Source organism: Ctenocephalides felis, unplaced genomic scaffold (genome assembly GCF_003426905.1).
Source record: "Ctenocephalides felis isolate EL2017-DRISC unplaced genomic scaffold, ASM342690v1 CF-g0.4_SCAFFOLD_00845, whole genome shotgun sequence".
NCBI lineage: Eukaryota > Metazoa > Arthropoda > Insecta > Siphonaptera > Pulicidae > Ctenocephalides > Ctenocephalides felis.
In genome coordinates, this window is record NW_020536999.1 from 31,083,308 (window position 1) to 31,099,450 (window position 16,143).

Here is a 16,143-nt window from a genome sequence, read left to right on the forward strand (position 1 = left end):
TATGAATTGTATATATACTAGCAAGTTATAAAATATGTATAACTCTATTTGAATCAAAATAATATCACCTATCGTTAAATAAATTATTAATTAATTTATAATCCTTTGTAATAAAATATACTTCCAAGTCAAAATAAAAAATATTAGTAATTATCCTTTAATTACTGTATTGTTCACTTATTGGTATATATATATATATATATAATATACATTCATATAATAATGTAAGTACGTATGTATAGTACTTTTGTTTTAAATTTAATATTATGTATCATCTCTGCATACAGTTCAAAAGCTTTACTTCAGTGCTTGTATGATTAAATATGTAAAAAAATAACAAAAATGTATATGTGATTTTAGATGGTTATAATTAATACTTAACCATTCAGGCCAATGCAGAAAAGATTTGTCAGAAACTTTAAAAATAAAGGGCAATAATACAAGTGTAAAGTCAACAACGAGATGTACACTTTTTTAAACATGTCATATATAAATGGCGCTCCATCCGAAGGGGAATCCGTTGTATGAGAGCACCACATTTAACTTATCACTTTTCTTCCCCTTGTGAATATATATATATATATATATATATATATATCTATATATATTAACGCTTGTTCTCAATTGAAACAATAATTCTAAAAAATATTACAAATGAATATCAACAGATACCGTTTTTAGTTGTCTATGGGCAGCATGAACAGCATCATGAACGCTGACAAAAAGCTCCACACAGTCTTCATCTGCATTGCAACATTTTTGTATGGTTTCAAAAACATTACCTTGAAAAAAAAAATCATTCCATTCATAATTTATGAAACAAAAATAAATATTAATACTACATTATTTCAATAAAACCCTGAGAAATTATATTGATGAGATTCAAGCAACTTTTTATTTGATTATCTACCCAATTAATAATAAACTGTAAACGATAATTTTAAAAATTTTAATTTATCTCTCATATACTAGTAAATCAAAAAAATTATTAATAAATATATTACATTATTACTTACAATTATCCCGTTTTTTTTAAATTTAATTTAACTATTTAATAAATAATATATTGTTATCGATAACCTCAATAATTTAAGTTTTGAATTCATAGTTCGAATTCACTTTCTTATGTTTAAAAATATTGCATTATTAAATTCTGAAAAATATTGGTTGTAGATACTCATCTACCTATAATATATTTCACTGATTTAAAATACTTTATGATTAGAATCTAATCTTTTTAATTAAATTTTCATAGCATTCTGCAAGAATTAAAATATAATTTCCTTTGCATGTATATATTGTGCAGTATTATACAGAATTACTTTAGTTAATTAAAAAATAATTCAGCGATTTATATTCGGCTGTGTGATAATGTATTATGAGAAAAACCAATAAATTTAATTCAAGCTGACTGTGCTAAGAAGGATATAGAAAATAGCACTAACAAGATTAAGATATTATAATACAATATTGATTTTTTTCAAGTTCGTATCAGGTCATAGGACTATATGGAAGAATGATTATGTGTGTCATAGCAAAAATAGGGTTAAGTAATTTAAATATCACAAGGTACTTGAAATTAATAAAATTTTACATTCTAATTATAAGATGATACTTACATGGACAGCTGGCCAAGTATAAAGAAATTCCACATTCAGAAAATTGTTTTGACAAAGCTTTTAATTCTTTGGCAGCTGATGGATCGATGTACATGACTGCAGAAAAATCTACCACAATGCAGGAGAGATCCTAAAATGGTAAAATTATTTTTTTAATAATCTTCTCCAGCATCTTTATTAATTTTTCTTTGAGTCTATGTAAAAGTTCATAATGCATCATAATCCTACGTTCGAAATGTATATCTAAAATAGAAATTAAGTTCATATGTTTCAGAAAAAAATTTCTATATTTTTGCATTTCTTTTTACTCTCAATCTTTTCTGAAATTTAAATGTTGATAGATAGTTTTAATTTAATTTAAAATTATCGTATATTTTAATTTTCACGTGTTTAAGAAGTATTTTCCAAAAAAGTGATTGAAATCTCCACACTATTGTATTACAAATTTTAACATGTCATGTAATAAATAATGGCAACGTTTAAATTTTCCTGATCAGAATATTATCTTATAATGATAATAAATCTGATTATCACGTGTCATAAGATATCATATTAAATCTATATCTTTTAATTTTGAATAATCTAATGTCATTAATGTCGGATTGCTGATATATATTGTAATATCAATCTAATTAAGTTTAAAAATTTTAATTAATAAAATATTAGATTTTGATATGTAGATATATTTAAAAATCATAATTGATGATATGATTAAAAATAATTGGCCTTGTATGTAGAAAGTTATTATTTGTGTTAAAAATTAGAATGTTTTTCAGACTAATAAAATGTATATAAATACTACTTGAAATAAGGTTTCCAAAAATGCAGGTATAAACGTGGAACTTTGTGAAATAAATATGATGAGCTTACCCTCCAATCTGAAGATTCTATATTACTATTACTATCACTGATGGCATTTTTCTTGCAATTAATCTTGGAAGGATCACAATCGACCATTCGACATAAAGTCGATCGGAAATGTTGTTTTGTTGCAAAAATTTAAACCACCAGAATAATGGAATACTCGAACACCTTTTGGATGTTCCGTCTACAAAAAAAATATAAAATACATAAATTTGTTTTATATTTGATAATTTTGTATTTTGTTCTACTTACTCCTTTATATCTTGTCATGTCCAGATATAAGTCTGTATTAGGTACATTGCCTAATAAACATGCATATGGTTTCAATCCACGAATTATTAAACTCATTAGGGAAAGTCCAGTTCCCACAAAAAGACCTATAAAAACAAACAATATATATATATTTAGTGTGATTTACTTTTATACAGATCATAAGATGATATTTATTATTTAATTACATCATTGATTGATAATTTATTAGTAGAATGTTATATAATTATATGAGTAGGTTGATGACTATTATTCTTGATGGATCTTTAGCAGTTTACCGTACTTCTAATAATGATGAAATAAATTTCTACTTTATATGATAGTTTATCAAGAAAATTATTCATTAGTATAATAATACTAATACAATTTATTCAATACATTTAATACTAGTGCAATTTATTTAATATTGCAAAAATTTTATACGAACCTATGTAAAAATCAATGTATGTATTTAAGTCAAATAAAGCAAATTTTCAAATTAATTTAATTAATTATACGAACCAATGTCAATACTGACTAGTACCACAGTTAAAAATGTTGCCATCCAAACAAATGCATCAATGTAGCTGTATCTCATAAATCTTCGGAATTCCAGAACTTGTTTCAACATTCCTTTTAGTGCAACGACGATTATAGATGCCAAAACACACTAGAAATATATTTATATTAAGAAAATTTTAAATAAGATGTCATACATTACTTCAATTTGCACTAATTGTTGATACTAATATTAGAGGATTGATCATAAAATACTTGTTATACATAGAAGTGTATTGCAATGTATGAACATCTTTAACAAAATTTGACATAATGGTTTATTATTAAGTGCATATTATTTGTTTGCAATCAAAATTTTAATATTTAAGTTATTTTAAAATAAATCTAACATTTTAATGGTTTTCTTACAATATTTAAAATCTACAACTTTATTCTAAATCATGAAAAAATATTTATATATTGATATTATTTTACCTTAGGTAATGGTTCAAAAAATGGGCCAATCCACAAGAGTACAAACACTAGTAAGGAACAAGAAATCAAGGATGTAAGTTGAGTTTGTCCTCCTACAGAATGTTGAATCGTAGATCGAGAAATTGAGGCAGCAAATGGCATGCATCCGAAAAATGAACCAAACACATTACCAACGCCCTATAATAATAAATAAATTGTAAAAAAACGTAATAATAAGTAGTAAAATAATGTGCATGCAATAAGATTCCTATAACTAGTATAATATCTGTAGAGACTTACAGACTAAAAGTTGTAAGTTAGAAAATACTCCTGGTTACTTCTACATGACTAATTCATCAAGGCACAAATTATAAACAAAAACTATTTTTTTATTCAAAATAAATTAGATGAAAAACTATTATTTTATACAAACACATCTTTTTAAAACCAAAAAATAAATAATTATTTATTTTTTGTAATGTAGTTATGTAGTATTGGTGTTATCTTTGTGATAATTTTATTGATTAAGAGTTACTTCTGAAAAACTTCAAAAAACTCATTGCACTGTTGTTACCTCGATTACTGAAAGACTTTACAAGACAACTTATTTAAATTAAAAAAAGGAATAAAAGATATGACAAATTTATAGTTGGAGTATAATACCCTAGGATATGAAACATTGTAAACATTTTGTGGATGGTTCCTATATATTGAAATATATCTTCTTGTCTGCCTCCTCTGTTTTTTTTTTAATGACAACTTTATCCCCCAAATTTTCACATTTTTATTATTTCTCAATATTTTATAAAAAGTTATATTATTACCTGAGCTAAAAGTTCTTGATTGGCGTGAACGCGGTAGCCGATTCTTTGGGCGAATATTAAAGCCATGGAAAACGATATCGCATATGAAACCACGGCGATGGCGATTGCATCGATCGCTACTTTTCCCATAAGATCAGCTGAAGGAACAGTAGGTTCTGGTAAACTAGATGAAAAATAAGAAAAATATTAGGAAGTATAAAAATATTATGTTGAGGTTATAAAATCCAATTTTTTACTAAATTATTTACATTAATTACTATTATAATACTAATCATTTACATATTTTTAAGATTTCAGAAAATAATACAATAACCTTGCATATTTGTTCAATATTGGTAATTGTCTTTTTGATTAAAATCGATTACTAAATTGAATTGGTTGATCAATTTAATAATTGCTTAGGTCAGCTGATGCCATCAATATTTCCAGAAGATACTGGTTTCTATAAAACCAAACTTACCATATTTCTTTAATGTATTCAATATTATCAATAAATTTGGATTATTGGAAAACTTGATAGATCCAGTTTACACCAAAGAATTTTCCATGAAGAAATGAGTATTAGTTTAATAATTAATTATCTTAAAAATACTGTTTTCGAATATAAATGCTTTTACAAATATTTATTCATCTTATCTGCACAATTTTATCCTTGTAACAAATTTTAATGACTTGCATAATTTTGCTATTTGGAATTAGTCCAAAATTTGCATACGGCTAGACAATGAGGTGGTAATTTAGACGTCATGGATGTGTAAAGAATATAAACGTATAAAAAATTATTTACTTTTATGTGATTAAGAAGAAAAGAGAAAACAATTATGGTGCATGATGAGTTGGGTATGTTCAATCTTTCACATTTTTATAAAATATCTGTGATTGATTAACATAAAATATATGGCAATTATTATTAATATATATAGATAATATTTTTAACATATATAATCCAATTAAGTTATAATATGACATTAAAATATATTACCCAGTAGGAATTTCGCCAACAGTTGGTATATGATATTTTTCACGAAGTTCTCCATATCGTGATGCTAAAGTTCCACTGACGACAACTATAAGTTCAATTGGTACAGGAACTTTGCAAACCTTTGCTAATCTTGGCTAAAAATAATTGTTATATTTTTGTTTAATAAACAAGTAGTTCATACTGGCAAATAACCATGTCAAATGTTCTGATTGATTTTCAAGTTCTACTGTTCTCTTAGAATAAATAAGCAACCTCTTTTTAATTTTGCTTATTTTATATTATTATTTTATCTCATTGTAATTTTAGAATATTTGATCGCTTGAGCTAACAATTTTATATAAAAATTATCAATTAGCTAATATTTAATAATTTAACATTATATTTATATATATAATTAATAGCATTGTTTTTTACTCTTTTCAATCGAAAAACTTGATGTTTAGATCCTTATCAAAACAAGCAATATAATTGCAGTTATTTTAACTAAAACATCACTTACCTTAATTATTTCATTGTTTATCAATAAAATAATTATAGTAATCGACGATATAATTACTGCTGTCCAATTAAGATTTTGTACGTTACTGAATATATCTATATAGCTCTGTAAACAAATTGAAACAATTAAAATAATATCCGACAATTATCTAATATGTTGTTTTTTCTTACGTGTATGACTTGAAATTGTGGTTCGTCTTCGGGGGCTCCTTTGAGACCTAACAAACCATTAATTTGAGAAGTTAAGACATGAATAGCTGCGCCGGTTGTGAATCCAGAAATTAAAGTTTCAGAGAGCAATGAGGTCACTACACCTAGTCTCAGAAAATACATTGCAAGCTGTAAGAAATTGAATTAAATAGTATAAATAGTATTTTTGAAGTATGATTTAAATTATTAATATGCAAATAATATTATTAGATAATTTTCTGACCTGATACACCCCGCACATGAAACATAGTGCAACGGCGATTTCTACTTCGCTGTACTCTGCGCTTTTGTACTTGAGAACAATTTGACCCACCATAAGACAAATTACAGCGAAAGACCCTTAAAATTATAAAACATTAAATATTTCTTAAAATAATCAGTATTTATTATTTTACATTATGAAGTACAAAGTATCGTTAAGAAAGCAATATTTTTTTTATAAATAAGTTAGAGCAGAATTTGCTTCAATAAAGACATAAAATTTTATGAAAAGTCATTTATTAATTTGTGCTGAAAAGACTTTTTATATATATATGCACACCTCAAAGGAATAAATAAATCAAGGATTTTAATTATTTTCTCTTGGAAGACGTCGTTTTATTGAGTTTTTCTTGTTGTATTAACTTTGTGGCAATATTATCAATTTTTCTCAAATTTTTGACATTCTAAAATTTAATTTAAATTCTCAATCAACAATCTTTTCATATTAAGTGTTTTTAAGGTTTTAATGAGCTTTTTTAGGATTTGAAGATTTAAAACAAAATAATTAAAAAAAAATAAAAATAAGAAAGAACGTAATAAGTGCTCCCTGTAAATGATAAATTATTTTGAATTTAATAAAAAAAGAATTTATGGACAAATTTTTGTTTGCAGAAATTCATATTTATACCCATTAATACAAATTAATGAATTAAGAAGTGAAGTATAAATTTGTATATTTTCTACTATAAGGGGAGTAATAGTCATTTGTAAAGTCTAATTTGTCTAGAAATTAATTAAGCAAGTAAATTGGTTAGATCATATTGTGATAGTGTATTTAATAATAGATTTTTCATGTTCTTTGAAAATTCCCACATAATTATCATAAATTACACAATCAGCATAATCACCAAAAATATCTAATGTTAGAATTACTATCCTGAGTATTTATCAAGAAAAACCGAATCATTACGTCAAATTTGCACAATGCTTGGAGATGATAACAATTTGAAATTTACATTGTCCAATATTACTTGTCACTGTGCGAAATAGGAATTTCTAATTATTTACACAGCTGTTGAAACATTGTGAAATGGAACTATTCTATTTGATTTTGCATAAAATATATTACTAAGAATACGGAAGCTGCCGGTAGTACTACACAAATAACCTCTCAGACTATAAATAAAAAATATATGTGTTAAATAATTATACGAAGAATTATTTTTATTATTGTGTTAAATCTTTAAATCAGCACTTTACTTAATTTTTCAAGTATCCTTAACTATTTTCATATACAAACTTTAAGTAAGTTACTTAAAATCGTGTATCAGTGTAGCTTATTTTCAACTAACAATAAGACATATATTTACTCAATTTGCTAATAATATTCTGATAAGCGAGTTATATATCAGAATATGCAAATAAATAAGATTTGCAGAAACATTTCGTCATTTAATCAAATAAATTAATTTATTTCTTACCCATTGAGTTATGTCTCCCAGTTCCCAGAAGAAAATATATTAATACAGGAAAGAAGGCTGTATATATTCCAACAATGGGTGGTAGATTTCCCAGCAAAGCATAGCCCATACCTTGAAAATAATATGAAGAATAGAAAACTTTCCTTAAAAATAAAAGCCAAAAACAAAAAGACGTGCCTCTCTCAAAATATTAATGTTAATCCTTAATATACTGAGGGGGTAATATTTTTTCACAGTACACCAAAAATTAAATCATTTTTTCTGACTAAATTATAATAAATAAAAATAAATTATAATAGAATATATATTATAAAGAATTATAATAAATTAAAAATAAAATTATTATAATTAATTAAAGAGCAAACAAATTTCTAAGAAATTTCATTTCTATAAGTTCCGAATGATTAATAATTTTAAGTTCTCTAATTCCTATTTGTTTTATTTATTGGTTTGTTTAGTCATCAAGGCTGATTAATAAAAATAAAAAATAAACTTTTTTTTTTTAAATTAAACTTTACTCGTAACAAAATGTTTAAACGATTCCTTATAATTAAATTCATAATCTTATGGTTATCAAAAATAAAAATAACATTTTTTTCTTAACCCATTTAAAATTATTTTATTCAATTGCCAGATAATCAACTTATCAAACGAATAATATTTAAATTACTAGTTCAGCTAATATAATTAAATAGTTTTATACCAGATTTTAATTATCATCAAGATTGAAAAATCATTTAATTCAACATATGTCACCATGTATAAATCATACATAATTATAACAGTATTTATATAATCGCATTAGCATTGAGAAATCTTAACAACAGAGTTAATATTCTGATAGAATGTAAAGCTAATCAATTCGCAATCAATTCGTCAAATGATTGATGGAGATTTCAGCACAATCGTTGATAATTTTTCACATATTTTTATAGATTAGGCATTAATGCCAAGGTCTTCAAAGTACATATATTTGTCCCATGGTGATATCGATCAAGGCACGCTATCCAAAGTCTCTTTAAAAAATAGACATTTGCGGATAATTTTCGCTTTTTGTGCGCGATTACTACGTTTATATTGTCAATTGACAATGATCCCGATACGGTTTTTATATAATATGCGAATAAGGTTAAATAATAGTCTCTTGAATAGATTTTTTGAATAGAGGCTTTTGTATCAGATATTTATTTGACACATATTCTATATATGGAAGAGCTTAAAATAATAATGAAGGTTTTTCATTGGCAACGTTTCAAAAGTCAGTGAAAATTCCCCCATGGGATAATGAAATATTGTGATGGATGATTTACAAAATGACAATGAAAATAAAAATTCTACTTCTATTTATATTTATTACTCTTCAGTGATTCAAAGCAGGTTTTAAATTTTTGATCAATTCGCCTTTTTGCTATAGAAGGCTATAGAAGCAGAAAGAAAATAAAAAGACTTTTATTTTATACTATATTCTGAATAAATCTGTAATCAATTTACTAATTGTAAGAGAAAAGAATTTTTTGGAGAAGCCTTGCATTTGCATCGAAATCATAATAATAACATTAACAAATTAATTAAGTGGTATTTTGTTATACATTATTATACACTTACTGTTTCCAATGTTGGTGTCAACGATTCAGAATGACTTAAAAATCGTGAAAAAATAAAATCAGGGTGAAGAAATTTTATGACAAATACAAAATTCTAAGGTTTATAAAATGACTAAAGTTTAGAAACTAACGACGGACAAGTTAAAAATACCATATTCACAAAATAGTGACTGTTTGAAAAAAAGAATTACTACTAATTTTGATATTCTCGATTTTTTTTAAAAATAGTAAAAATCGAAAATACATACTAATGAGAAGTCTATAAAAAAGACTGTAAAAATTTCAAGTACATCGATCCAGTAGAAGTTAAAAAATCGTAAAAACTTTAATCTGCGTTTAAAGTTTCACAGAGGAAGAAAAGAGAGAAGGAATTTCATGGTTAAAGAACTATATCTCTGAAAATAATTAAAATTTTGAAAAATACTCTTGTACACATTCTTGAATAGTTAAACTTTGCAGATATCAAAAAATTGTTTTCTGTAAATTTCTGGACTAGAATACCCCCTTTAAATTCATAATCATATCACGCAGTATTTTATTAATTTTTCAAATTTTCAAGCACAAAATTCAATTTAAAACTACGATTTTCAGTATATCTATGAAATTTTTTTGAAAGTTCGTCAAGATATTCCTCTGATGTGCAACTGACAATTAGTTATATTATTATTACCTTGTGGAATGTGCATGATGGCAACTGTGACCCCGGAAACAATATCGCCGATCAGCAAAGTCTTGAAGTCGTACTTCGGCAACCAACTGAGGATGGGAATTAGGCTTGAAAGGGTTTTCCACACACCTCCTCCACAACATTTTGTTGTCGCTTCTTTGCATACTAATAAAATAAAAAAAAAATATATTATACACAAATGGAAATAAGCAAAATTTAAGTCCAATAAATAAATATTAGTTGGTAAAATATAAAAAAATAATACATTGTAAATCTAAGGAAATAAATGATAATTAATTATATAATATAATATAACCTAAATCAAAATGAAAAAGCATAGTGTTTGCAAAAGCATTTTTTTCATTAAATGAAAATTCAAAAATATAATTTTTAAACCGATACGTTAATGCAATTTAATTATGAAATACAATTAACACAAACAAAAATTTAATAATAAAAATGATAAAAAACATAAAATATATACATACCTACAAAAATAAATAAAAATGTAATATATTAATTTAACCCAAGTAAACATGCTTTAGCACAAATGCACATTCATTTTTTTGCTTAGTCAATGATCAATTTTTTATAATTATAATTAAGAAAATTAATTATAATTATTTATAATTTGGTTTAAACGTTTCCCAATTCTTCTCTAGATAAATACTTATAACAAACTACAAAAAATAATAATAGTTTTACTGAATGAAGTTAAGTGTAAAAGCATTTAATAACTAATTAAAATATTATTCTATCTCACTTTTTAAACTTATTAAAATATTTAGATCAGACATTTTATCTTGCAACTTGTTCATCAATATTCTCATAATATTATTTACTACGACATTGAAATTTTGTTTAAAATTTTAAAATACAAAATTGGAACTAGCAGTGTTAGCATCGTGCCTTGAGGCAAATTGCTAGAACATCCCGTACCGAATTAAAATTTTGAAAATCCGAATTATTTTCGATATCTAAAAAAACTCGATTTCTATTTTCTGCACTCTTTGCTTCGTAACTCCAAAACGGCTGGAGCGACTTTTGCCAAAATCTAATCAGCACATCTTCCTATCAATAGGAATCGAATGTTCTTTGAAACATTCAATTCGGTTGATCTGTTCGACCGAAAACATGGACGAAAAATTTTATCCAGGTATGCCAAAATGCTCAGAAACTTTGAAAACTACAAACTAACCATACGGAAAGTTAATAAATCATTTTCCGAATGCTTAAAATTAAAATTAAATTTGTTACGCCAATTGTTCGCATAATATTTTATTTGTAAAGTTTTGTTTTTTTTTATTTAATGATAAAATAAAAATGATTCTATAAGTTGTTATCAGTAAGGCAGTATCAAATTTTCTTGTATTATTCATTTAATTAAAATGGTGGTTTCTGATCAAAATTAATAGATTACATAAAGAAATTGATTTTTGAGCGAATAATTAATCTCTATTAAATCTAAATTAAAATTTCTGAAAGTCTTATATTTATTGTGTAAGGCAGATGATAATTAATGAAGAGAAAAAAAATTTAAAAATTCTAATCTTATTCACCTAAAATTGTCTACCATATGTCTTAATCAATGAATTTAAAAATATATTAAATACAATAGTTATTTATGGAGCAAATTAACCAACTCATTTACGAATCGTGTACACAAGTGTGGAAATTTGCGCAATTAATTTTGCTCTGTAATGATTATGACGTAGTACTCGAAAATAAATTAAATCTACATATCTTTGTTGCTTTTTGGAAACTGATAAAACAAAAGTTTATGAGATCAAATCAAGATCAAGTACACTTGTTTGTTAATTTGTTTATATGATTTTCTGTTTAGTCACAAATATTTATTTATTAAAAATAGACTATTGTTTAATGAATCACGTTTAAGATTAGATTATGAAAACTAAACCACTTGGTTTAAGTGGCATTTTATTTTAAGACAAATTGCATGAACTTCTCGGTAAAAGTACATATTAGAATTAATAAGAATTGATATGTGCAAACTATGATAATAAACCACTTTTCATAGGACTATAATTTTAGGATGTTTTCGATGACCATGAACACAACCCAGCCGATCTTCACCAAAACTAGTGGTATATGGCATCATGCCTTAAGGCCTTAAGGCAAATTGCTGAAACTTCTCGTACCATAATGAAATATTCGAAAAATAAAATTTAGTAAAAAAAAATATTTCTTGAAATTAAAAAAAAAAATTAAAAAAGATTTTGTTCCCAAAAGCAATCATTTCGACAACACAAGCGGAAAGTTTTTTGAATCATTCAAATCGGATGCTTAGTTCTATTTATTAGCTTATTTATTAGCTTTGGATCTTCGAAACGGCTAGACCTGGCTTTACCAAAATCTAATCACCCCATCAATACAAATTCAATATTTTTTGGACCATTCAAATCAGATGTATCGTTATCTCAGAAACACGATTTTAATTTTCTGCACTCCTTGCTCCGTATCACGAAAACGGCTGGACCTGTCTTTGCTAAAAACTAAAAAGCACATCTCCCTATCAATAGAAATCAAATATTTTTTAACCATTCAAATCGTGGATTTACGAAAACGTGGATTGCCAACTGACCTCTTTCGTTGTCGAATTTTCAAAATTGGCTCGAGATTTTTTGCAAAACCGCTTACAAAAAATGCTGCACTTATCTGATAGTGAGAAAAAACGAATCGGCCCTTCTTTGCGCAACCGTTTTCGGAAACATCCACAAAAATGGAATTTTGCTCACGTGCACACACACTTTTTTCAATTTTGGTGTCAAAAGATTTAAAATATCTTAAGACGCGAAGAAAACATAAAATTACCAAGTCGGATTTTTTTGGAGTGAACAAACTTTTACGAGAAGTTAAAAAACATAAGGTTTTGAAAAAGATACTGGACCTTCTGACTACGTCTACAATTGTGTATTACATTACTTCGCACTATTGTCTTATATCAACTTAATCCAAACAAACTTAACGACTGCAGTCATCTGAGATTTTCTGAATTGTCGTTTATCGCATTTAATTAGGTTAAAACGATTTCGTAATTGTTTTTGTTTTTGTCGCGTCTTTGCGCTCATACATCGCATAAAACATACACAGTCCATTGGTTTCTGCATAGATTTATAAATGTTACATCACAGCTGGAATCAGGTGAAAGTCATTAACGCTTTACCTGCAGAATCAATCTGTTCTCGTAGGTTTATTAAGTTTATGTTAATAAGAGTGACTCACAGATTTATTAATTGATCAGTGCCAGTATGGGCTGAATAGTGGCTAAGGACGAGTTCACACCGTCTTGATTCAATGACCGATTAGAGAACTTTAATTTCGTGACACTATTTATTTTAAAAAAGTAAGCTATTTTATTAGAAAATACTTTATATACGTGTTTATAAATATATATATATATATATATATATATTTATTTATTTATTTATTTATTTATTCAATTATTGAACTTGATACCTTCTTCGACGTTGGAACATATTTATATTAGGTTATACGAGGTTGTAAAGACATATACGACAAATTGAAAAAATTCAATAAATATAATTTTGTTTATTTTATACTTGAGTTACAATAAATTCTTAGAGTTACAAAACTAAGAATAAATCAGTAATAACAAAATATATATAAATTACATAAAAAACTAGTGGTACATGGCATCGTACCTTAAGGCAAATTGCTGAAACTTCCCGTAATCAAAATTAAGATTTTTGAAAAACCTTTAAGTTATTTTGAAAACTTTGAAAAAAGAAATTTTTGAGAATATAAGAATTTTTGGAAAAAATTAACTTTCTGAAAAATTTGCATCCGCACACACACACATTCATACATCCAATTTTTCCAAGGTATGCCAAAATCTTCAGAAACCTCTGAAACGTAAAGATGTATAAAAATCTACATTTTCGATTTTTTGCTATTACTATAACTTACCCTATGGAAAGCTAATAATTAAAATTAAAATGAAAAATAATAATTACCAATCAGCAAAAAAATTTCAAAAAAAATTAGTGCAAACAAAACACATCGATATACAAATTTTTGTTTTTGAATTTAAAAAAATGTAAAGTACATCTGAATGGATTATATAACTTATGAAAATTTAAATTAAATTGTTATTCAACTAATTAATTTAATTTAGTTTGACAATAAATCAATAGCAGAGAAAACGTAAGGTTAAATATTAAGAAATATATAGATACATCAGCTTTAGATACATACGTTTTAAAGAAAGGATTGGTTTTCTTAACTACAAATTTTTAATATATAAATTAAGATTCTGCAAAATTATTATTACTATACTATTTATATATTATCTTGTTGTTACTATATTTATTCATTATATTAAGTACTTCTATTTGACTGAACGCAGTGTATTTGTGTACCAAAAATAGATAACTAAAAAATAGTAATAAGGAATCTCGAATTTTAAGATTACTCCTTAAATATTTACTTTACATTTACATATTAGTTATTTAGCATGAGTACTTAATATATATGAGTCGCATATTGTTAGACGTAAAGTTTAAATATATGTGCATGTACATACTATTTTAAACTATTAAAATATTTTTGAAATATCAACATATATTTGCTTATAAAAATGCCAAATCTTCATTAGTATTTAAAATCGTAAATGAAAATTATTAAAACAGAAAAATAGCGTATTACTGCATCATTCTGCATTACTCATTTTGATTATATAACAATATTTAGAATTTCTAAACAGTCAAACATTTAACGTTATGTTAGTTAAATACTACTATACCATAACTAATTAATAAATAAGAAAGTGCACAAGCGGTTAATCTTTCACAACTTTTAGTAATTAAAATTATATTTTAATTACTGAATGACTCTCGGAGACAGATTGTATTTTACACGATAATAAAAAGATGTGAATTAAGCAAAATAGTAGTAATATTGATAAGTATTAATAAAATACAACTTACTGTTTCTCTTTGGTTTTGAGTATTCTGCTTTTTCATTAAGTCTCCATTGCGGATAGTGAGGTCGTTCCACTCTTAGTGAACCTCTGACCTCAGTACCAAAACCTCCCACCGGAGCACCCAGCGAGTTCCTCGAAGTCATCTTGATTTGTCTTCAGTAACTTCATAAAAAATATCGTACAAAATTTTAAATATATATATATATATATATATATATATATATATATATATATATATATATATATACAGTGTAGGGCAGAGCACAATGGTCATTTTGACATTGAGCAATTAGATTGAGAAAAACCATACTAATATATTATATCAAACCAAACTAATTATATCTCAACAAATAAAACATATCAAACAAACAACTACCTGATGTTCAGTACAACACCCAGCTGATTCATCTTTGTAAAAATGTGTTTTTCGCTTTTTTTCAAAAATTTGTAAACTCGTCCTTTTAACCCCATAAGCCATATAAATTGGGACGACCAGGGGGCAAACAAGTCCAATATCAAATTTCAATTTTAAATGCATTTTTCGAAATCATAGCTTCATTATTCAACCAATGCGAAATAAAATCTTTATGGGTGCATTTTTTACAGAGATAGCACTGTAAACTACCTTGATCTAGTATTTTGCCAGAAAGATGTATCAGCAGAGTTGGAATAACTATTTATTTAATTTATCTCTTGTAAAATTGTTTTTTTTTTTTAATTCACTATTTTATTTGATATTTTTTATTTTTTACACCTATGTCAGGGTAAAGTTTCAGTTGGTTCTTTTTCCTCTACCCACGTGTAAGATTTCGTAGAAGTTATATAAAAAAAATCTGATAAATCTAACTTAAAATTTACAATACATCTTTTAAAACAGTTAAATAACGTATACTTAAAATTATAAAGAGAACTTGTAATCTAAGCAACACAGTGCTCGCAATCAAAAAAACTAATAAAAAAAACAAAAATTACTTTCTGATATAGATTTCAAACATTACTGTTTTTCTCC

The 16,143-nt window shown here is 25.7% G+C and overlaps 1 protein-coding gene across 1 annotated transcript; it reads right to left on the bottom strand.

Annotated features, from left to right (window-relative positions):
- Window positions 1–563: 563 nt before the first annotated feature.
- LOC113391304 (solute carrier family 26 member 10-like) lies at window positions 564–15,287 on the bottom strand. The gene is given in 15 exon segments (XM_026627248.1): window positions 564–782; window positions 1,620–1,749; window positions 2,490–2,615; window positions 2,617–2,667; window positions 2,736–2,860; window positions 3,255–3,402; window positions 3,726–3,902; window positions 4,529–4,691; window positions 5,511–5,644; window positions 6,010–6,114; window positions 6,180–6,347; window positions 6,442–6,557; window positions 7,901–8,011; window positions 10,175–10,336; window positions 15,139–15,287. Coding segments are annotated over 15 exon segments (1,989 nt in total). The 5' UTR covers window positions 15,278–15,287; the 3' UTR covers window positions 564–648.
- Window positions 15,288–16,143: the final 856 nt, after the last annotated feature.